Source organism: Chrysemys picta, chromosome 1 (genome assembly GCF_011386835.1).
Source record: "Chrysemys picta bellii isolate R12L10 chromosome 1, ASM1138683v2, whole genome shotgun sequence".
NCBI classification, from domain to species: Eukaryota; Metazoa; Chordata; order Testudines; family Emydidae; genus Chrysemys; species Chrysemys picta.
Window position 1 is genome coordinate 261,765,949 of NC_088791.1, and position 25,617 is coordinate 261,791,565.

The 25,617-nt window shown below is 41.5% G+C and overlaps 1 protein-coding gene across 1 annotated transcript in view; it reads right to left on the reverse strand.

Annotated features, from left to right (window-relative positions):
• Nucleotides 1-25,617, reverse strand: part of GPC5 (glypican 5) — a 1,025,745-nt gene that overhangs the window by 452,660 nt on the left and 547,468 nt on the right. The window contains exon 7 of the mRNA XM_065581062.1: nucleotides 6,833-6,995. Coding sequence (XP_065437134.1) covers nucleotides 6,833-6,995 — 163 coding nt within the window. The remainder of the gene's footprint in view (nucleotides 1-6,832; nucleotides 6,996-25,617) is intronic.

Here is a 25,617-nt window from a genome sequence, read left to right on the forward strand (position 1 = left end):
TTTGCAGTTCTTAAGTAATCATGATCAGTATTTTACTGTCAGATTGAATCATTTGCTGAAAAAACAACAACTAGAGTTATATGGGCTTTACTCAGGGAATTAGTACTTAAAGTGACTAAAATCTTGTAAATTTCATCAGAATGCTGCAGTCTATTAAACCTGCAACCGTCAACATGAAAATTAAGTTATGATAGGGTAGTCAACCCTCTAAGATTGTCCTAGATTTTCCAGGAATTAAAGATTAATCTCCTGGATGCTGCTGCAAGACTCCTGCAAGAAAAATCATGAGGAATTCTCAAAGTGAGTATTGTTTGGTGAATCAGATTTATCTTATCAGTTTCTTGTTAGTTTAATACATTCCTGGATAATTTTAGTCCATCTGGTGTTGGAAATGTCAAAACAATGCTTGCTTGCCCTTCTCAACCATGTTATGACATATTGGTGCTTCAACTTGTTATGTAGCTACCATAAAGTCAGTGCTGTCTCACAGCGACCAAACTGTCTCTTGAAAAATAACAGCATTTTGCACTTTCAAAAGTAGCAGATCCATTTTTCAAAATGGATGATTTTTACTGTGGCTCTTCAAAACATTGTGACTGTGAAGGTATTGTTAAAAGGAAAAAAAGTACTATTGTATTTATGACAACTGGTGTAAGGACCCTGAGTATAAAAACGGCCTTTGCAAAGTTGATGAATTTACATCTCAATGTGTTTTGTATCTTCAAGCATTTTCCATTAAGTATGAAGGGAGATGAACCAGTGCTATTCATGTGGAATGTACAAAACCCAAATGCTTAGAAAAAACAAAAATTGAGACCTCCAATTACAGCTTTTTTAAAAGCACACAACCATGAAAACAAAGACAACTCAGGAAAATCTAGTGACAGCAGCAAATTAAGAGAAATTCACCCTGGCATGCATGATCCATAATTTGTTATTATAGTCAAGGTTGTTGTCAAATTACTTCCAAAGTTTTTACCAGAATTAGAAATTTTAAAAGGTGCATTGTGGATGTATAAAAGCAACTAATACTGCGGAGAATGTTTTGGCTCTGAAATCACAGGAAGTTTTAGTTAATGATCTTAAATTAGCACTTTTCCCCTCGGTCACAATAGATGCCTCAAATAAGGGACATAAGTTTTACCCTGTAACTGTTCATTATTTTTCGAAGACAGAAGGGACTAAAAACGGCTTATTTGATTTTTACCACGGTAACAATGAGACAATTGACGCCACTGCTCCCCACATTTCAAATGTGATAGAAGAAAACAGCTCAGAACAAGCTGTGTGTCATCCTACATAGCTGATAACTCCTCTGTGAAGTTTGGGAAACAGGTCAGTTTACCAGAAGGTGAAACAACTGAATGGCAGAATTATTCAGTTGGATGCAAGGGCCATGCAATTCATAACTGTGTTAAAAATGCCATGAATGTTTTGAGTTTTGATGTTTAATGTCTTATTCTGAAAGTGTATCGTTAGTTCTCTTTTTCTACTAAAAAGAATCTTAGTTCATTTTTTCACTTTTTAGAAATTGAGTATAAGGAACTCCTGTGCCGTGTGCCGACAAGGTGGCTTCCCCTTCTGTCTGCAATAGATACAGTGCTTGCCTGCATTAAAAGGCATATTTCCCTTCGGAGAGGGGAAAAGAATGTGCCAAGAATCTCTTCCTCTTTGTATCATTTACTTCCTACATAACCAACTAGGAGCACTTTATTAAGCACTTAAAAAAAAAGCTAGAATGCAACCATGCCAACTGTACAAAACTAGGCTGTTTCATGAAAGGTTTACATTCTAAACTAACGAGAAGGAAAGAGGACAAGTTCTATGGACAATCAGCCTAGTTTATTTTGTGCAATGTCTCTCTATGGAACAGAAGACAATTTGAGGAGGAAGCAGATAAGGCACTGTCAAGGTGCATCACAGATCTTGAACTCATACCATTTTGCAAGGTATCAGTTTTCAAACGTCAGTTCTCACTGAACAATGAAATGCAATGGTTTGATACTTATAGGTTGGCTAGTTTCTTCACTTTGAGATTGATTTGAATAATCTATAGGATTACTATTTCGTTTTACACCAGATAAGAGCAGTAAATTTCAAAGGAGCAAAGAATTGATCTCTTAGTTCATTTTTTCACTTTGTAAAAATTGGCCATGTGCCAACAAGGTGGCTTCCCCTTCTGGCCCTCAGAGACCGTGTATGGGCTTTGGAGATCAGAGTGGCTGAACTGGAGGAGCTGAGGGAGACAGAGAGGTACATAGATGAGACTTTCCAGGACACAGTAGAATGGTCCCACCCCTGGTATGATAGCCTCTGTGCTGTTGAGGAGGATGAAAGTCCCAGGGAAGGAGAGCATCTAAACTGAAACAGAGGGAAACAATCCCATAGTTGGGACCCTCCTTCCGGAGGATGTTGTGATATCCTCTCGCACTGAGGATACCTCTCCGGGGGAAGGAACTCCAGCTATTAGAAAGAGACAGGTATTAGTAATGGGTGATGTGATCATTAGAAACATAGATAGCTGGGTTTGCGATGACCGGGAGAACTGTATGGTGACTTGCCTGCCTAGTGCAAAGGTTGCAGATCTCTCGAGACATCTAGATAGACTTATGTGTAGTGCTGGGGAGGAGCCGATGGTCATGGTACATGTAGGTACCAATGACGTAGGGAGGGATAGGAGAGAGGTACTGGAGGCCAAATATAGGCTGCTAGGTAAGAGATTGAAGTCTAGGACCTCCATGGTACCCTTCTTGGAGATGTTCCCAGTTCCATGTGCAGGGCCAGTTAGACAGGCAGGGTCTCAATACGTGGATGAGACAATGGTGTAGGGAGGAGGGGTTTAGATTTATTAGGAACTGGGGAAACTTTTGGGAAAGGGGGAGCCTATACAGGAAGGAAGGATGAGCTCTTTTATGTATCAATTATCCCTCTTCGGGTTACAAAATTAATTCTAAATAGCAGTCCTGTGTGGGCTGTAACTTTCCTTATTCCCACTACCTTTAGATTTCTACAGCTTTATGGACACTAACTTTTTTTTTTTTTGGCAGATGATGGCAAAGCTAGTGGGACAGTAATTGCATAACAGGGTGGCTGAGGCACCTGGACCATGGGAGTGAGAGATCAGTTGGTGTAACCCACAAACCTCCTGGGTGTGGTGTTCTCTCCCATGCAGTGACACCGAGACCACTTAGAGAGAGTTAAATGAGTCTGCTCTACAGCCCTAGCTAACAGCCACTTGGCTTTTAGCTCATGCAGTAGAGACTCATGCACTAAGCTCCAGAGATCCCTGGTTTGATCCCACTTGCCGACAGATCCTGGTCCTTGGTGTTACATTAGCACAGTTTGGTAGCTTTAAAAACCAAACAAACCTGTGTGTTTTTTGTCTGCCTTGTCTAATTAGGTAGTAAGCTGTTAGTGATACTAGAGAAATTATCTAGTCTCCATTTTGTGTGCCTAATTGCTATATTGAATAAGCAGGAGTCACTCCACACTAAAATGGAAACTGCAGTTCATAAGCATGCTCAATACAAGTTTGGAACATGCCCAGTAGTAAAATTGCATAAAATGAGGTATGACCACAAAGTAAATGGCCTGCAGCATGAGTAGTGGGGTCGGATAAGGTAATCATGGCTCTGAAGTAGAAACAATGTGAGTGAAAATATCCAAGAATGAGGTAATCTGAGCAGCAAACATGACCAGGCAGAGATCTGATAGCTAGAACAGTATATAAGGCAGACAGGCAGGCGAGAGAGAGAGCGCGCGCAGACAAAGAAGTCTGTTGGGAGCCAGCAAGAACAGCTGCTGGAAAGGAACAAGAAAAGAGATCCAAGGGGCTACCAAGAAGACAGAAAGGTTGCTGAGAGGACTGAAGAGTTCCAAAGAGGGAAAAAGTAACCTGAGAACACTGCTGAGAAAAACCACTTCAGCGGCAAGCAGCAGCAAGATTTGTTACAACCCAGTGAAATCCATAACAAAAAAAAGTTTGTTATTTTTAACTATAGTTTAGCATAAGTATAGTATAGTATAAGTGTGTGTGTGTGTGTGTGAGAGAGAAAATTAATGGTTGTAAAATGTAATTTTCTTATGTAAAGTTAAGTTACGGCTGTTAGCGATCTATTGCAGACTGATGACCTGTGATAGAGCACATCACTTGGAATAATTTAAGCTATACACTATTGTAGTTTAGTTCCTCTAACTTGTAATAAGGGATTTGTGTCTGATTTTTATTTCTAGGTTATACTGTAGTAAGGATTATGAGTTACATCAATAAAAGATACTTTGTTTTAGAAAAAGAACTGTCAGTGTCAATCATTTTATCGGAAGATTATATCTGTGTCCTTCAAGTGTTACCTTAGTTACCCTGGAGACCCATACCCCAGGAAGAGCACATTAACGGGGTGATAGGCAGGTTAATCTAGGAGTGCCCCAAAGCCTAAATTTCAGGGTAACATTAGGGATAGATTCCGAAGAAGTGGGCTGTAGTCCACGAAAGCTTATGCTCTAATAAATTTGTTAGTCTCTAAGGTGCCACAAGTCCTCCTGTTCTTATTAGGGATAGAGAACTACATACCATAATGTGACCTAAATTCTGACTGAGGCCACTAGACACTACCATAATAAAGTATACTTTCTGGACCATTGTCTTTTTCTAATATAATTGAAGAAAAATATATTGTTGGGATCAACAACTGTGTTGCTAAATAAATAGCTATTGCAAATGCACTTCTAGTAACAATGTCAACTGGCAGCAAATCCACTATTTTTGGAAAGTATAAATTCATCCCAGCTATTACTGCAGCCGGTTAAATGTGTTTTAATCTCTTGTATCTATACACTCACAAATACTTTTCAGTTGGCTTTCTAATGAGGGAGCCAAGCAGATATTTTTTCACTAGACAGTCATTCCCAAGTCTTACGCACAATGCGGGTTAATAGGAGTTGCACTGCAGGTTCTCTTCATTGAACAAACCTTATCCTTCATATTCCCACTCACTCAGTGAATTAATTTCAATTTAGTCATTTAATCACTCATCTATTTCTTATCTTCATAACTGCAGGTACCAAGACAATAGAATAATTTGATATAGTTAGTGGAACTTCCAGGTTGGTAGATTTCTTATTCCAAAGCCAGTTTACAGATAAAAAATAAGATGCTTTTGTCATGTGCATCTTTGTGCTGCCTCTCATACTACCACTAGTAATCGTAACAGTCGTCCTCCCTCTTGTATCCCAGCCAGCCACCCTGTTTTTAGTCAACACCTTCCTTTAAAAAGATAAATTATCGGTAATTCCTTTGTGAGGTGGGCTGCTATTGATCAATCCTGACACTTCCAAGAAATGACAATGTTGGCTGACAAATATCACACATAGGAGGCCACACTGAGAAGGGCTCTTCCAAACCTGCTCTCACTGCCACAAACAAGAGTAGTATTCTCCTCCCTTCAGGATGGTTTTCTCCCCATCCTCAGCAGTTTTTTTTTTTAAAGACACTATTTTAAAGCTATTCTCCGTCTAATTTAGAATAAGAGTGTGCCCATCCATGGATAGATCAGCCAGGAGTGAGGGAAGATGGAACACTAACCATTCCCCATTCCAGTCTGCAGAATTGCTAGGTACAATATCACTCTTAGGCCTCTGTGCACAAGAACTAAATGGAGGTTTCACAAAAGAACTGGGTTTTAAGAAGCAATTTAAAGATGGGGAAGGAGGGTGTTTAGCAGAAAGGATGCAGGAAGAAAGGAGAGATAAGGAAGAGGAGCTGAGAAGAGAGATTAGGTCCCTCAGTCAAACTCTGTGTCATTCAGCTGCTTTTTAGTTTGCTTCATCCATTTATCAATATAAGGAAGAGTGGGAATTAAACCCCAGAGAAACAGAAATATGACCCATCTTTCCATTTTCCTTGCTCTACATTAGGGATCGGCAACCTTTGGCATGCAGCTCGCCAGGGTAAGCACCCTGGCAGGCCAGGCCAGTTTGTTTACCTGCCGTGTCCACAGGTTCAGCCGATCACAGCTCCCACTGGCCGCGGTTCGCTGCTGCAGGCCAATGGGGATAGCGGGAAGTGGCGGCCAGCACATCCCTCATCCTGTGCCACTTCCTGCAGCACCCATTGGCCTGGGACAGCGAACTATGGCCAGTGGGAGCCGTGATACTTAGAAAAATTATATTTCAAAAGTCTATTAGTCTTGGGGTTTTACAGTAACCACTTTATTATTTTCTTTTCCATTAGTATTGAATGTTTTGAAAGATTTAGCATGATCACAAAACCACCACATACCTATGGTTCAATAGCAGCACGCCATTACCTTATCCCGTTATTTATGAGAAGCCACTGACGATAGTCAATTTAATATAATAGTAATGGACGAACGGCCAAATCCACTTACCACAATATGTTTGTACATTGTTTTCTCCCATGTTTCCAGGGAAGATCTGAAAGTTTTCTCTGTTCAGCTGAAAATTTTATTTATTATGTTAAACCAGTAATTCATCATGGCCGAGACATTCTACCACTATTTAGTTGGATTAAAACATCATTGGACAGGTATCATGATTTGCAGAACACCAAATGTGCCAACAGACACCAGTCACATTAAGAAGATGCAGATTAGGATAAAGTTCATTGCAATACCTGTAACGTAGATATAAATTCCCATCTTTAGAAAATTCAGTCTTATTTTGTACATGTTCTAATTCATGATGTTCAACTACTTTGCTTAGATAAGTTTACCACAATCATCTCCAAAGTAGACCAGTAGTATTCCTTAGAGGCTAATACACTAATTCACTCTTAAAGAACTTAAATAAGTGGCGGTAGAATCATGGGACTTACAGTCAGCAATTTGCAGGATTCTCTTCACTTCCCCGCTTCCTGATCCTCCACAACCATCCTCATCATCACAGTCTCCACTGACTTGTTCATCCATACTTACACCACTGCCCGTTTGTAGTAGACCCCACTTCTCATGTTTAGGAAATGATTTGCCCTGCAACCGCTGCAAGCACAAAATAAAATATGCCAATTATCAACAGAGATGAGATAGATTCAAAAGGTTCAGAAATTTAGTTTGGATGAGCACCCAAAAGTTCACATGCTTCTCTAATATCCAAACCTCCAGTCTGGAAATCAGGTTGCTGGACTGACAAGATCAGGCAATTTTGTTATATTTACTGAACATTTCTGGATTCCAGCCAGCCTACTTCAGGTTATTTGGGGCTTGCATTTCTAATACCACCATAAGCAAATGCAGAGGTGCCCAAAGGTGTATATTTTAAAAATTGATCATGGGGACTGAGCTCAGAACCCAGATTTCCTCAGTTGGAATTGCTGATCTACCAGACTGGGCAAGTCAGTTCGACTCTCTGCCTCTTGCCCATATATAAAATGTAAACATTAATATTTATAGTAGTTTAGCGATTAATTAGTAGTATTTATTCACATATATACACTCAACTTTGGAGATTAATGGCATTTACATAGCACTTTTCACTTTTTTGAGCTTCAGAAAAGATTCAGATCAGTACATATTCCAGATTAAGTTGTAATTTCTTATTTTATCTGAAATTACATATAGTAATTCATATAACAGTACCAGGGCCAGGGCATCTGCTCATGTAAATTGGTACTGTTCCATTGACTTCTATGAAGTGGCACCAATTTACACTAGCTGAGGCTCTGTCCCTTGGATTCTTTATTACAATAGTCAACAATTTTTCCCCCCTCTTAAAGCAGTTAAGGTATATATTAGTTACTTCATCATTTCAGCAGTTCACACTTGGGGTAAAATTTTTGAAAGCAGTCTTTAAATTTTTCACATTCAAAATTGTTTGGTGAAGATGGCAGGTTCATAGTTCCAGGCATCAGATTTTTGGATTCAAATTACTACTGCAAAAAGTAATGTGACCCTTAAATGAGCACAAGAACTTAGTACTTCAACCACACTTCTACGAGACCAATGTCCCATCACATCATGCCTGGGGCATTAAGTTCAATGTTGACTCAGCGGCATGAGTACCCCCATGTTGATTCATCACCAACAAATCCTGCCACAGAGTGGTTTTCTTTGTATAACTCCTCTATGTATGTTACTGTTGAGGTTCAACACCACTAAATTTGAGAGATTTACAAGATCACAGCTTGAGATGTGTTTCTCCTTTATATCCTATATCTGTGTCCATCTTAAAAGAGGATTGGATTAAGACTTTATATTTTCCCAAGTTGTCTAAATACTAGCCCACAGTAATAATGTTTGTGTTCTCTAATCTTTCCACCTACAGCACAGCACTATCCTAGTATTTGAGTCAGGAGAACCCAAGGGTCCCTCTGAAATTGCTTTAACTATAAATTTGACATTGGAAAAAAGATGCCCTGCAACCCTATCAAAACTTTTCTTTGAATTTATGGCAGTTAGTAGTGATTAAGAAGTGAAAGAACAATTGAGCCTTTTTTATTTTGGTTTCTTCTTCAAGTTATTTGCTTAATTATACAAAATGAAGAAATCCACCCCTCCATATAAATTCACATCTCTCTCTCTCATTGGTTGTTCTCTACAAAGCATGGCTCAGTCCTAATAAAAAAAGTTCTTTATTCAGTGTTAAGATCTTTGTGCTTCTTAAAAGCTAGTCTTATTTCACTAATGAGATTATAAGTAAATAATTTTAGGGACATTTTATGTTTATTTTGTTCTGTTGCATATTTTATAAAAAGCTGTAATTTAAAGGGGACAGGAAAAACAGTTTATTATTGGAGATTTTCTGATTATATACACTTAATGAATACCACAATTGGACAGTAATGACAATACCTTGCCACTATGTGAAAGTCAGAAAGGATCTTGACTTAATTTGGAAAACAAGCAACAGAACACTGTGTCTTATCCTCTTTGGTGTATCCTTTTTGTAAGTAATGTACCCAGATAATTTTTATCCAAGCATTTAAAAAGAGCTGGCAGTGAAGGTCTCTAGACCATTAATGTTGATTTTTAATAAATCTTGGAACACTGGGGAAATTTCAGAGGCCTGGAAGAAACTAATGTTGTGCCAATATTTAAAAAGGGAAAAGGGGAATTAATAGGCCTGTCATTGACATCAATGATAGGCAGGATAATGGATCAGTTGATATAGCTCTTGATTAATAAAGAATTAATAGAGGGTAATATAATGAATATCAATAACTAACTTGTCAAACCAACTTGACACCTTTTTTATTGTGATTACAAGTTTGTTTGATAATGTAATACAATTAATTGTAATACACTCAGATTTATTAAAGGCATTTGACTTGGTACCACACAGCATTTTGATTAAGAAACTAGACTGATACAACATCAATGTTGCACGTTGAAGTAGATTAAAAATTATCCAACGGGTCTCAAACTGTAATTATAAATGGAGAATCATCATCATCAAGTGGATATGTTTCTAATGAGGTCCCACAGGGATTAGTTCTTGTTCCCATTCTATTTAACTTTTTAATCAGTGTCCTGGAAGAAAACGATTTCTGATAAAATTTGCACATGATACAAAGATTGAAGGAGTGGTAAACGATGAAGCGGGCAGACCACTGCTACAGAGTGATCTAGATCATTTAGTAAACTGGACATAAGCAAAAAAATATGAATTTCACTACAGTAATAAGGTCATAATGTAAGGTCATACAACTAGGAACAAAGAATGTAGGCCATGCTTACAGAATGGGAGACTAACCCAGGATGCATGACTTTGAAAAAGACTTAGGGTCATGGTGAATAATCAGCTGAACATGATCTGCCAGTGAGAGAGCTAATGCAATCCTTGGACAGATAGCCAGGGGAATCTCAAGAATGATTAGGGAGGTAATATAACCTCTGTATTTGGCACTGGTATAATCACCAGTGCAACTGCTCTGGTGTCCACACTTCAAGAATGATGTTGATAAATTGGAGATGGTTCAGAGAAAAGTCACAAGAAGGATTAGAAAACATGCTTTATAGTGACAAACTCAAGGACCTCAATCTATTTAGCTTAACAAAAAGGTGGCTAGGGGGTGAAATTATCACTAAGAGCCAGAAGGAGTAAGAATGTACTAGCTACTGGGTTAGAGAGTTACCTGGGAGAACCACTTTCAAATTGCAAGTCCAACAAATATGGAACAGCTTCAGCTGAAGAGAGACTCATCCCAGAATACAAAAGCTAACCCAAGGGTTAGGACACTGCACTGGACTGGAGGAAACATGAGTGCTAGTCCCTTCTCCAAATCAGGCAGAGTGAGGATTTGAAACTGGGTCTCCCACATCCCAGGTGAGTGTTCTATCCCCATTATCTTCCATGGCTTAGGTGTGCGCTGTTAATGTCTATCAGATCAGGCCCCGTAGGCACGACTGGCAGAAGAATGCTTTTTTTGAGAATCCTGCCAGGGCTTAGTGTAGGCCTGGGACATAACTCACTCCCATATTAAATTAGCCTTGACCAGCCGTGGGTGAAACTCAGGGAGTTCACCACTAAAATTGAAAAAAAGAATGTCCTGTTGCTAACAAAGCATAGATTTACTTGGCATATGTATTCTGCATCTGTTGCTAATAAATGGAGTTTAAAGCACAGCTGTGTAAGGCTCTTTCACTGGAAAAAGGTCCCGCAGACCCATAGAGCCCCGAGGGAAAGGGCAGGTACCTAAATTAACCAGGTTTCTTCCTGAGCCCTGTGGGTAAATGTAGGTGCCTTACTCCCAAAGCCCTCAGGGGAAAAAAAAAGAGTGGGGGTGCCTAAATTGACAGGGTCACACCTTAAGCACTTGGTAGGGTATTGGCAGGAGCAGCTCAGCAACATCAGGTTTTGGGCAACTTTGCTAAGTTAAAGTTCTGCAAATTTTATTTGTCAAATAAATGTGGAGACTCCAACCTGGAGAGCACAGGCCACTGGTTACACAGAGGTGGGAGATCACTGTGCAGCTTCCTTACCCAGGGCATGGATTCAGCAGTGAGGCTGTACCCAACCCTGACAGCACAAGGACGGGGCCTGCCCCAGAAACACCCCAGGGCCCTGACCCTCCATGCCAGGTGTACCAGGTGTGGGCAGGCAGGCTCAGCAAGGCAGGATCCAAGTGGGGAAGCAAAGAAATCTATGGGAGACAGTAATTCTGCATATGCACAGTTGTGCAGCTTCTAACAATCATGTGTCTCTGCTCAATGTCAAACCCCTCAGATTTCAAGTATCTCCTCAGTTGTAGACTGGAATCCTTTAGATCTCCTAGGTGTTACAGAGCTCATTATTATAGGTGAAGTTACAGCTGCATTTCACCAATATATTTCATCAGAGGTACTGTTGAAGGGGAAGTAGGATAGAAAAGTCTGTCCTCTGTACAACAGCCAGCATCCCCTTTTCAGTCTTATTATACCTTTTGATATCTTAGAGATATTTGGCTAAATAATATTAGTTCCTGTTGGCCCAAACCACTTTCATATCTACCACTTTCAATAAGCAGTTCCTCTTCCAAGACCACTTTTCTCTATAGCTTTAATGGTCATGCATTGGCAAGATAGTTGACTTTACTGAAAGTGAGCCTCAAAAACCAGTTTCCCAGCTTAATAAAAATACAGAAGTGATATTTTCCCTAATTTCCTCCTAGCACCACTTCTACTCTATGTGAAATATGTTTTGATAAGTCAAAACCAAATTGATACATGTGTGGTAGGATATTTGGTGTATGTGTGATAAAACTGCATATCCAGGGTAATTTATTCCAAGAAAAAATTCAGATAAATAGGAGATAGATCCTCAGCTGGTATATCAGTATGTTTCTAATGACTCAATGGAGCTACATCAATTTATACCAGCTGAGGATTTGGACCCATATCTTTAAATATTTTTGTGAGGGTGCAAGACTTAATTGAGGAGGAGAGAAAAGGAAGAACTAGATTAAATATGGCTATATCTGGGGGTGGAGGGATAGCTCAGTGGTTTGAGCATTGGCCTGCTAAACCCAGGGTTGTAAGTTCAATCCTTGAGGGGGCCACTTAGGGATCTGGGACAAAATCAGTACTTGGTCCTGTTAGTGAAGGCAGGGGGCTGGACTCAATGACCTTTCAAGGTCCCTTCCAGTTCTAGGAGATGGGATATCTCCATTTATGAATCTACACTGCACACTTTTCAGCTGGGTCTATTTTCCATATGAGCTTTTTAGACAAGGGACTGTCTTGTTACAGGTTTGTATAGCACCCAGGACAGTGGGAGGTTAATTGTTAGCTACAGGCCACTGTAAAATAAAGATTGCAAATATTTGAAAATCTTCATAGTGTTCTTTCAAACCTTTGCAGGCTGACAATATACACTGTGCATACATCCTGCTAAGAATTTATCCAGATAACAGTTTGCAAAATGACACTACACTAAGTAAAAGAGAACACAGCAATGATGCACAACACCTGAGAATGAAAATATCTAGATATCTATACAAAGTTTTGGACAAAACATTTCTAAAAACAGTACCCTTATAGAAAACTGATTAACAAACAAACAAACAAAAAACCTAGTAAATGAGAACTATTTATGCAAATTTAGCTCTGAATTCTAGGTGAAATCCATGAGGAGTTTTGCCTGAATAAGAACTTCAGGTATTAGCACCTTATATGCTTCTGTAGTTCCTTTGTATTATTTCTTTGCCATCACTGATCTTTGCAACAGTTCCTAATTTAGTAGCAACTGTAGATTTCATTAACATTTCACCTAACTGTGATATTCCAGTAGCCACCTCGCTCCAATTTGACAAATGATTTCTCTTTCTTTATGGACCTTTGGACACTTTTCAGTCCATGTCACAGTGTTTAATTCTAAGTCAATTTGAATTAATTTTGCAAATAAGACAATACAGCAAAATGTATCAACTAAAAGCATAATCCAAAGAATAACAAGCGTACCTCAGGCTGATAAGAAGATCTGCAGCAAACTTGCAGAAGAGTATATGTAGAAAAGATCAATATGAACCTCAATTTGGATATTTCTTTTAAATAATCATGACAAGAGATTAACTTAACTTTGTTTATTTTGTTTTGTTTTTCAGTTAAAATGATTATTTGCATAATCTAGTTATGGCTAAACTGCTTTGACCTTTTTGATATTCTGTACATTTTTATTGGATTATTGTTTTGATGTCTTTGCTTGTTTATTACTTCACTGATCTGCTGCTGAAGGGACATATGCCAATCAAAAGGAGGACTTCAGCACTTTACAGTTTACTTCTCCCTTTATACAAAGGTGTACATCACATATTCTATTAGAGGGTGCCCAGACAGCAAATGTGAACAATTGGGACAAGGGGTGGGGAGGTAATAAGAGCCTATATAAGAAAAAGACCCCAAAATTAGGACTGTCCCTATACAATTGGGACATCTGGTCACCCTACTCATATATAATTCTCATGACAGAATAAATTAAAATCACATATTACACAAAATAAGATCCATTCTCATGACTATAGCTTGTAATGAAAATGGGAAACAAGGACAAAGCACCAATTCTTGGTTTCATTTCTAGATTATCAGTCCATGGTCGATAGTATGTGATTGAGACTAGAGGTATGTGAAATCACCACAAAACTAAAGTATCAGAGGGGTAGCCATGTTAGTCTGGATCTGTAAAAGCAGCAAAGAGTCCTGTGGCACCTTATAGACTAACAGACGTATTGGAGCATGAGCTTTCGTGGGTGAATACCCACTTCGTTGGATGCATGTTACAAAACTAAAGGCTTGTCTAAATGACAAGTTACTTCAGGCAAGCAGAGGTTTGAATCTACACAAGTTTGCCATGCATTAACTTGCTGTGTGGACACTGCTACAATTCAGTAAAAGTTCCAGAGAATGACTTGCACGCAGCAACTTGCTGTGCAGACAAATCCTAACATTCATATCCTATACTGAATTCATAGTGGTTCCACAAATTGCCATGCAGTACATTCTCTAGGCGACTTTAAATGTTGTGGAAACTGAACACAGAACTTCAGTTTTGAACAGGATTGAGTGGAGCAGTTGCTGTTAATATGTGAGAATATGGGCGTGTCTGCTGAGATAATAAAAAAAATCTCAATTTTTTTTTGGAAGGCTGCAGGGAGTTGCAAGCAGCAGTCCACACCAGGGTCTGGTGTCTATTTTGTTGGAGCTATGTAATACTAAATGCAAACTCCTTGTGCCTTCATAAAAATGCCACCACAAGAGTTAGATGGTAAATGCCACACAATTGAAGACATATAGTGTTGGCAACTCTCGCAATTTTATCATGAGTCCCACAATATTTGATGTTTGTGTTAAAGCTCCATCTGCCTGAATAAACAGATTTAAAATGAATGCTGAGATTAATTCAAAGTTATTTTCTGGCCCTCCTACTTATTAAGAAACCCTTATTAGTATGTTTAAGGACTCTGAATCCAGAAGACAAATAAAAAGATCATTTTTTTAAAGTCTCCGTGATTATGAACACGTGGGGTTTACAGTCCTGCATATGGCATTGGTTCTTATATTGGCTGAGTATTTCCTGTGCCCAGGAAAATCTGAAGCTATTTTTGACTCCATTTTTCTAAGAATGTAGTTACCAAGACAGTAAAACAGATATTCCAGTGGCTCGGTAAACTGTGTGGTTGCCCCTAGGATAAGTTACTCAGTAGGCGAGACTCTGAAGGTATCAGGCATCAACTCAGAATCACTACTGCTGCCTTCAAGACCCTCATTGCCTTCTCTCAGACATCAAGAGGCATTGTAGCGGCTTTCTTCTCCTTTCTTCTGGATTTTGCTACACACCACGTATGTGAGGAATGAGCTCGCACACCAGCCCTGGAGGCACATCAGAGGAAGGAAGCAGAACTCCGAGGCTGAGCAGAGCCAGAGGCACAGGAACTATTGCGCAAGCAGCAAGACACCAAACTGCTAGGATCAGTGGAGCAGTAGATGAGTGCGGGGGAGTAATTGCTGGGTGTTTAGCTGCGGGCTGTCAGTCAGTCTTAGGACATGACAGGAGAAGGGGTGATTGTGTTTGGGAAGGTTTATATAGGAAAAGCCTGTCAATTTCTGGCTTTGCCTCCTTTTGTGAAGGAAGTGGAACTCCCTAGGCATCTCCCTCATTACCTCAGAAAATAGATGGATCAGCTCTGTCAGAAAAATCTGCATTTCCTCCCAGATATTTTAATTAAAAATGGCACTGACCATTGTATCTTCTTTTCCTTTCTATTCCTTTCTTCCTCCCACTAGGCATTTTGTTGAGTGGTTTCTCCATGAGGGGGGAGTTCAGTGGATTCCCTGTGCCTGCTACTGCTCTGTTCCCATAAAAAGCAGAATGGGAGGCAGTATGAGGAAGGCAGCAGTAGAGAAAAGAATCATGAACCCTCCCAGACCTCCTCTCAGATGTAGTGGTGGGAGGCTGAGCTTTCCTCATCCAGGCTAGATGAGGGGGCAACAAGAAGCAACTCCTAAAATGCCACCATCATGCAGGCCTTAGACATTCTACAGAATGCGAGACTATACATCCAGCAGCGATTAGAGAGGGAGCAGGGGCAACCAGTAGCAAAAGAGGCCATGGCATTCAAAAAGCCTCAGAAGAGGTGGCAGGTACCATGTGGAGTTCCTGAACACTGCTGGACCAACGTCCCACTCGTGAATTGGAGCCCAACTCTTTCTTTGCCTCACAATTCTGTTCAGCTACACTGCATGAAATTAAGGACTTACTGCATAATTTAAGTCTAATATGTCACACTATACAGAACCTTGTCTTAAGGAAACTGCTCCTGAGAGTCTGTTGCTCTTGTGTCATTAATATTATTTGATTGAGTTGTGACTAATCATATAAATTTGGGGCACTAGAATTATTTAATCCCCTCTTGACTATACAGCCAAAGAACTGATTGAATTTCAGTCAGTTTGAGGCCTACATACCTAAATTTAGGCCTCCGAGTGCTTTATTAAATCCTTCCTAACTTCTGCATATAGCTGGGGAAATGAATTCATTTCCATCTCTTTGACATTATAATTAAGCCTCACATTTATAGTTTTATAAATGGAACACAGCACCCTGAGAAAGACCAAAAAGTGTTTCCCCTCACCCCCTTCCTATTTTCAGTTGAGATATCAGAGCATTTCACTCACAGCAGTGGTACAAGTGGTTGCTGTCTGGAGAAAAAGACATTTAAAAAAACAACAAAAAGGAGGTTCCAGTAAAGGTGAGAATAGATAGATGAAGGAAGCAGCTGCAGTATGCATCATGCAGCTTATTTTTGGCCCATTTCAAGATGACAGTTCTTCTTACACGACAGAAAAAACTCTGACCCATTATCCAAATTTAAGCAGGAAATCAGGAATGGAGGGCAAGGGAACACAGAGTCTGGCTGTCCACATGAAGACAGGTGCTGATCTTCCAGAAACTGGAAAGGAGGATTTTTCTGGGGGACAACTCCTTTTGGTGCTGATTGATATAGTCACTGGGTCCATGGGTGCTAACATAATGGAAGATGATGCTGACCTGGAAAAAAGTGTCCATTAGACCATAGCAGTCAGAAGGAAGGCCATAATGCTTATTTCTTATCTCCACAGCAGCTGTGTAGGAGAAACTCACAGTGCAGTCATGTCCTGTTTCACATCTTGCCAAGCACCTTATTTTCTGAAAGGAAGGGAGTAGGATGATGTTGCAATAGGAAGCAAAAAGGTCACAAATAGCAAAGAAGCTGGTTATGATTCAAACACGATCTCCTTTCACACTTGACAGGCAACAAGCAGCAGCGACACTGATAGAGATTCCGTGTGCCTTACTATGGCTTTACAGAGATGCCAAGAAGCTGATGAATATTGATAATGCTGTTAGCAGCTAAATGATAATGCTTGAGGGAAAGAATTTCTCCAGGGTCCATTAGTAAGAGTAGGCAGGTAATATTGACCTACAGGAGATGCTGCAAAATAATCAACAAATTAATGTGAGAGAAGATCAATAAGTCCTGTCAATTCCTTGATCCAGGACTTTAAATACTACTGCTTTGTTGCCTAGGGAAAATAAGGATCTTTGTGCACTGTGAAGGCTGGCTAACAGTTACTGGGCACATGGAAGATGGACTTGGTCCACAAGCCATTTTTAGATATGCCAATTGTGAGCAGTGGCATAATGAGAATAAGCAGGCAAAAGCGGCAGTGAACAGAGTGAAATGTCCTTTTTGGAGAGATGCCTTAGGTTTCAAAGACATCTGCGCAGATGATGGAAGATTGTCTGCAAGATAGCTCTATTATGTCTACCACCACAGAACCATGACAGCATGTTTCGCTCATGAGGGACTTGTGACCTGCACTTAAATAGCTATGCTTTATCTTTCTAATCCATCTGCATGTGTAAAGTGCCTACCATTGTAGTATCTAGGTCTTGCAGACGGCCGACAAGAAGATAGCAGCAGTTTACACAAAGCACTATCCAGTGTGCAAGCCGAGTGGGCCGGGAGTATAACAAGTGTTTCTGTGATGGATTTACAAACTTGCCCGATCACAGCAAAGTATGAGAGGTTCAAATATATACAGCAGACACCTGTTACAAAAATCAGTGATGCAAAACAGAAGATAGAATGTGACACTTCATCTCAATCTACTGCTTAGAATTCCATTTATTGGACCCTAAAGAAAGTCTGTGAAATCTTAGCAAAAAATCACTGAAAGAATAAGTAGCCCCAAAAAATTGTTAATATACTTAACAAGATCCCTATAAAAATCAATGTCTCAACGAACAAAACCACCACCTATGCAACCTAAAATTAGTTTGTGGACTATATACACAAGTGTGCTTCCCATATTTTTTTTTTTAAATATAGACATTTACCAAAAAATACAAAAGGTTCACTCACCAACAATTGCTCCCTTTTTATTGTTCATTAGAGAATAATTTAATTGCTCTGTAAAATGATCTGGGAGAACATACCAGTAAAAAAATTGGATATAGAACTAGTTTCTACTCCAGAACAAAAAGCAATTTTAATTTACCTTGCACTAACCACAACAGTGTTGATATTAATACACTGTGAGGGGGAGCGTTACTTTTGTAGAGATTCCTTCAGATATAGAGGTAATCCAAAAGAATCCATAAATAATTACCAAACAGTAAACTCCTTGGAGTAGAGATTACCTCTACCTCACTGAACAAAACCCCTCATACTGTGCCAGAGCCCTGTATTTCAGAACACCACTGGCTCCATTTTATAACAAGAACTTGTGCAGCCCTTTTTGCTGTTGACCATGTGCTAAAAAGACACATGCACTCACACACACTTACAGTTGTTGGCATCTGTGGAGATAACCCTGCTTCAGGAGGATTAGGCATGCTAATACAGGGCCCAGTATACCAATGGATTCAGGAGGACCTGAATCCACAAGAGGACTTAAGCATTTCAACACCTAACATTTAGTCATTTAGAAACTTATTGGTACAACCACCCAATCCACAAAGCTTGAGTTAGGCACCTACACTCCCTATGTCATGCATGGGGAGAGACAACTGAAAATGATCCACAAAAGTCAGCACACTGGACAGGGAGCTGCCAAAGATAATCAGAGATGCCAATAAGAGGGGTCTGTCCTAAACCCTGCTCCTCACATAGAATTCAGCACCTAAATCCAGACTGCAGGGAAATGCCTAACTCTGCTAGTGATCTACAATCAGGAACTCCTTTCCCAGAGTCAGGTGTTTGTTTCTTGTGAAAATGAGCTGGGTTCCTAACTCACGCCGCACAAAGTGATTGGAAGAGAAGGATACGGTGACTGCATTTATGTAAGATATGCAAGACCCAGGTTCAATTCCCCCTTGTACTGGAAGGGGAGGAAGGATTTGAACACTGTCTCCTCACAAGAGTGGGCTAGGAGATATTCTGATGCCACAAAAAGAAGAACAGGAGCACTTGTGGCACCTTAGAGACTAACAAATTTATTAGAGCATAAGCTTTCATGGACTACTGCCCACTTCTTCGGATGCATAGAAGTAGGCTGTAGTCCACGAAAGCTTATGCTCTAATAAATTTGTTAGTCTCTAAGGTGCCACAAGTACTCCTGTTCTTCTTTTTGCGGATACAGACTAACACGGCTGCTACTCTGAAATCTGATGCCACACTGTCTCAATCTCTCCTGTTGAAGCTGTTCCACTATGGATAAATAATTAACAAGTCATTGGAGTGGGGAGACTGGATCCTGGGTTTCCCCATCTCCCAGGTGAGTGCTGTAATCACTGGGCTAAAAGTTATAAGGTGGGCACCACCACATGACAGGTTTTGAATGGAACCTGGTCCAGTAGTTGGCCTCTGAGCACACCTAGCAGATTGCACCCCAAGGCAAAGATAGTGCTCCTCCCCCTATATGCCCCTGGTTTGGGGATTGCACTCTGGCTAAAGTGAGATACATGCATCTGGGAGCCTAGAGTGAGGCAGCACCTTATGACCATAGGCAGAAACTTAAGACCCTAGGGATTTTTTTTTTTTTGCTGTAAAAAGAGTAGGTGCGTACAGGGTTAGGTGGCAGCCGAGCAGGCATTCTGTGGATTGCAGTGGAGCCTGAAACTGGGACTTCAGCACCTAAGAGGTTTAGGAACTTAAATACCTTTGTAGATCTGGACCAAGGTGCTTTATGTAAAAATTGTCACATATTGTATAGAATCATTGTACTACATACTGCCTATTTTTTGGTGACATTCACCTTTATGTAGATGTCCAGCACGAGGTCATTAAGGGCTTGTCTACACTGGCAAGTTTTTTTGAAGACACTAATGTCGCCAAGGAAAAAAAAAAATCTACAAAGTCACCAATGCATGTCTACATTTGCTCCCTCTGTCGACAGATTGTGTCCACATTTGGGGCACCTTTGTCAATAGTGAGAGCAATGGACTGTGGGTATGTATCCCACAGTGCCTGGTGACACTATCCATCGCCAGGTGTTGTGGGAATTCAGAAACTGAGTATGGAGCAATGTACCATCATGCATCGCTTTGTGTCCCACCCCTCCAAAGGTCTCTGGCTTCCTTTTGCACCATTTTTCCAACTGTCATTCTTTTGTAGTGCGCGCTAGCATCTGCAGTGAGAGGGGATGGATCCCGCACTTCTCTCTTATGCGCTGTTAGCTTTTGTGAGGACATCGCGCATGGCAGCAGAGTTACTTTCAGAGTTACTCGCAAAGTTAGCAGAGGATGAATCACAGTCACCTGGGTGTGATAAGGACGGCAGCAACTTATCAGTGCTTTGTGCATTCACAGAGCAGCTGCTTATGGTAGACCGTTGCTTTTGGGCTAGGGAAACAAGCACTGATTGGTGGGACCGCATTGTCATGCAGGTGTGGGATGACGACCAGTGGGTACAGAACTTTAGGATGCGTAAAGCAACCTTCATGGAGCTATGTGCTGAGATAGCTCCTGACCTGCGTCGCAAGGACGCCAGATTCAGAGCTGCCCTTTTGGTAGAGAAGCATGTCACAATCACTGTGTGGAAGCTGGCAAATCCAGACTGCTACCAGTCAGTCGCAAATCTGTTTGGAGTAGGAAAGTCCACTGTTCGGGCTGTATTACTCCGAGTGTGCAGGGCAATAAATTGCATCCTGCTGCACAGGACCATGACTCTGGGAAATGTGCATGAAATAGTGGATGCTTTGCAGAGATGGGTTTCCCTAACTGCGGCGGGGCGATTGATGGCACACACATTCCAATTTTAGCTCCAGACCACCTTGCCTCTGAATACATCAAGAGGAAGGGATACTTCTCCATGGTGTTGCAGGCACTTGTGGATCACCGGGGGTGTTTCACAGACATCAATGCAGGCAGGTCTGGAAAGGTGCATGATGCACACATCTTCAGGAACGGTGGCCTGTCCAGAAAGCTGCAGGCAGGGAATTTCTTTCCAAACCACAAGTTCAAGTGTGGGATGTGGAAATGCCCATAGTAATCCTGGGAGACCTGGCTTACCCCTTACCCCCTGGCTCATGAAACCTTACACAGGGCATCTGGACAGCAGCATGGAACGTTTTAACAACAGGCTGAGCAGGTGCCGTGTGGTAGTTGAATGGGCCTTTGGCTGTTTGAAAGCTCACTGGAGGTGTTTAAATGGCAGGCTAGACCTTACCAATGATAATATTCCCATGGTCATAGCCATGTGCTGCAGTTTGCATAATCTGTGTGAATCTAAGGGTGAAATGTTTGCTCAGGTGTGGAGCACTGAGGCAGAGCGCTTGGCTGCACAGTTTGAACAGCCAGATGCTAGAGCTGTCAGAGGAGCCCAAAGGGCTGCTATTAACATCAAAGAGGCTTTGAGGACACACTTTGACAATGAGGGGCAGTAACATGTCTGCTTTGGAGTTGCTTCCCTGTTGCATCCACGTCCAATTTTGGGGCCCAAGATCCGTGCAACACAATGCTTTAGAAGCCTGTTCCCGAGAGTGAATTGATTGCTATACACTTTTGTAGAACACAGAATAAAAATGCTGTACCCTTAAACACCTGAGGCTTTATTTATTGTTAAAAAGGGGAAAACCTCACAACTGTGTGTAGCTCCAGCTATCACTGTGCAATCTGTGAGAGGGGGTGGAGTGATAGGGAAACTCAGGAGTGCTGTGAAGTGAAAAGGAATGTGTGGGCATAGAAGGGGGTGGGGTTGGCAAAGAATTGTGCATCTGCTGCAGTGGTGCTCAAAATCGAGTCTGCTCAGTCTGCAGCTGTATCAGACACTTGAGCATCTCTGTCTGATCCTCCATAACTTTTATCATCCGCTCTGTCACTTGCCTAGCAAAAGCAGCATTCTCTTTTCTGTCCTGCCTTTCGGCTTCCCAGCACTCTCTGCTCCCTGGTCTGTCTCTCATCACGCTGTATAACCCCGTAGAACAGGTCTTCTTTTCTGCGCCTAGGTTTTTTTCTTATCTGCCGTAGCCGATCCGCGGGGGTGTATGATGTGTTCTTCACGGTCTGTGCTGAACAGAAGAGTGATTGTTACATTCCAGCAAACGACTGAAACATTTTAGTAAAAAGGGCATTTTGCTAGTAGAAATCACTTTCTCTGTGAGACTCTAGGCAGGCACACAGCTCCGTGAGCAACCCAATTATGGGGAGTTTCAAGAGTGGGGGAAGGCAGTTGTGCGTAGAAATAAAAAAAGTCATGGCTTGCAGGGCACCATAGCAGGAATCTCATTCCAAAATTATCCCACACTTTTTCACAGGCGGCCAACCTGCTGGCTGACATCTCGCTGCTGTGGGTGACCAAAGAAACCAGGGATCAGCTGCTGAATAGTTGTGGCTTCCATCCCGATCTATATGCAGCTCAGCTATGTGACGCTTTGGTCCCAGCTCCAGCGATTGCTAAATAGCATGGTACAGTTTCCTACAATGGGGGAAACTAACAAGGCTGCAATCCCTTGGAATCTGTGGCAGAGGATTAACAAGTAACTCTTTGAAACTTTCCAGAGCCTCTCTCTGGAGGATTCCCTGCAGGTCTTGATGTCCATCGACACCCTGCTTGGCCTTGCAGATTAGCTACACAGGGCAATGTCCAGCTCAAAGAAAACACTACCTTCATTTCTCTTTTTGAGTCCCTACACAAGCCACAGCAACTTACCTGGAGTATCATCTGCTTCCTGCTCCCTGTTGAGCACTTCTGGAGTGGAGAAAAGTTCCTGGCTGCCTGCCCCACTGGGTGACCCTGCTGGGAGCACCATATCTTCTTCTAGCTCAACTTCTTCATCCAAAATTTCAGTCTCCGGGTTACCCCCACTTTCTGCTGCATTCAAAGTATCCACGGGGCAATCGGCGGTGGAGGTGGGGTGACCACCGAGGATAGCATTCAGCTTCTTATAGAAGCGGCAGGTCTTAGGTGCACCACCAGACTGATGGTTTGCCTCCGGCGCCTTATGGTACACCTGCCTCAGCTCCTTTATCTTCGCTCTGCACTGCTGCGTGTCCCGATCATAGCCATTTTTACACAAGCCTCGAGAAATTTGCCCATGTGTCCCAATTCCTATGGGTCACTCGCAGCTGCGACTGAACTCATGTACTGATCAGATCCAACAACTCAGTGGTGGTCAAAGCAGGAGCGTGTTTGGTGCAATAGCCAGCCATGCTCACCTGGGAAGCTCCCCTGGGAAGCCAACAAGCAGCAACTGTGATTTAAAATTCCCGGGGCTTGCAAGTGGGAGGGGCGGGTTGGCTGCAGGGCAGCGGAGTTCAAACCGCAGCATGGGAATTGTGGGATACTTTCTGGAGGCCAATAAAAGTCGAAAAAACCTGTGGTGTCTACACTGGCTGTTTGTCGACAATAAAGGGAGGGGAAAGACAAAAGCCTCTCGCAGGGGTGGAAGTCTTTTTGTTGCCAAATCTAGGCTTTTATTTATTTATTTATTTTTTAAAAGTGACCTTGTGGTTTGTATGCAATTGCTATTTTTTTGCCAAAAGCCAGTTTTTTGGCCAGAAAACTTGCTAGTGTAGACAAGCCCTTAAACATTGCTTTTGAGGATACAAGTGGTTCTAAGGCCCTGTGCCGGCCCTTTGAACAAGGTGAATTAAATCTCACCAAGGTTAAAACAAGGCCAAACACTTCACACAACTTGCCTCCCCTGTCTGTCAACAACAGCCTTTTCTTCTGTCCTTCACATCCAGGCTCCTCCTCCAGCTCTGTGTTGTTTTGCATAAAATGTTGCATATTAGGTAGGAAAGGCTAAACTTTTAAATCCTTTTTCATCCCCAAACTACGTTGAAATGACATGCTGGTTGCCAACTCCTGTCTAAATATGCACCATGCCTATTTTTCTAAAACGTTAAGAACATTAAGGTTTCTTTTTCTTCTCATCACATGAAAAAAAAAACCTGTTCTCCGCTAAATGTAATATAAGTAGACCACTTACAATCAGAGCCCTTCTTACAATGGGTTTGATAGAACTAATCGATAGATCATGCAGGCTTTCTGCAGTTGTGATAAGAATGTTAACTTTTCTCTGATAAGCTGGCTTCAAATTCAAAACGCTGCCTATGCATGTGCCTGCAACATTAGTTATTCAGATGCAATCAGGTAATAACCTACAGAATAATATCAAGTGGTAGCAGCCTTTTAAGATTCTTGGGAAAGCTTAGCTCATCCACCCTGCAGCTGTAATGTGCGTGCAATACTCTAATTATAGTAATCCTAATCTATGCAGACTATGTTATTAAATGTGACATATACTTTAATTGTTGACAGATGGTTTTGAACCCAGTATAAATATTTATAAGGTCAGATGTATTACTGTAGTGAACACACACACGCGCACACACACACACACACACACACACACACAAATCAGGTATACTAGCCTCTCTCCTCTGAATCCTTTTTATATGTATATTCCATCTCAGGGTTTCCATTATTGTAATTATTTTATTGTTCGGGTTATCTGAAATCTTTGAAAGCACCATCTCCTTCTTGGGGGAGAAAAAACAGCCAAAGAATATACAGTCACTGTGATTATTGTAGAAGTTAGAGAACTAACAGCACATCACATGGGCATTAACCTGCATATTACTGGTAGTTAGACATTTTCAAGTGTATTATTTGTAACTAACTATCTCGGTGTGGATTGATCACCTATATTTTCCTGTATAGAACAAACCAAACCAAACTAAAAACAATAGACGCCTTTACACCTCTAACAACAAAGTAGTACTTCAAACACTAATGATGGATGAAATAAATGGATTAGGGCAGGGGTCGGCAACGTTCGGCAAGCGGCTCGCCAGGGTAAGCACCCTGGCGGGCTGGGCCAATTTTATTTACCTGCTGACCGGCAGGTTTGGCCGATCGCAGCCCCCACTGGCCGCGGTTCACCGTCCCAGGCCAAAGGGGGTGGCAAGAAGCCGCGGCCAGCACATCGCTCACCCGTGCCGCTTCTCACTGCCCCCATTGGCCCGGGACAGCGAATCGCGGCCAGTGGGGGCCGCGATCGGCCGAACCTGCCATGTCAGCAGGTAAATAAAACTGTCCCGGCCCGCCAGGGTGCTTACCCTGGCGAGCCGCGTGCCGAACGTTGCCGACCCCTGGATTAGGGTGTCCATCAACATCCCATGGCAGCATATACCTTTAGCTCTTGTTGCCTAATATATGCTGGCTAACATACATGTATATTATTCTGATAATACTACTCAAAATACATATTCCAAGCATTAGTATAGCCGTTATATTAAAAGTACAGGCTAATTTGGGCTATATAATCGTGTTCATTTATAGAAAGTGCTCCTTAACACCTTGCATTAGCTGAAGCAAGCTTTGGCTTAAGTAGATAGGAAAACTGACAGTATCAGGACATAATTGTTTCCTCATAGCAATAAAAAGGAAGTTACCTTCACAAGCCGGGGTGGGGCGGGGGATGGGGATGTCTTCACACTCCTTAGTACATGGAATGCATGTGCTCAGAACAAAGATAAAGGTGCACCATGACCTGGAACACATGGTTTCAGAACAAAAGAAAGGCGGCACACCATGGTACCAGAAACAAACAAGGTAAAAAGCTGATTAACTGAATCCAGCTTCAGGTGACATATAGAGTAAACAACAAGTAGGGTACAAAAAGATTGCTTTAGGGATATACCTTTGAGGAAAACACCTTCTGGGTAAAAAGTGAATGTAGTATCACTTACCAGTCTCTGAAG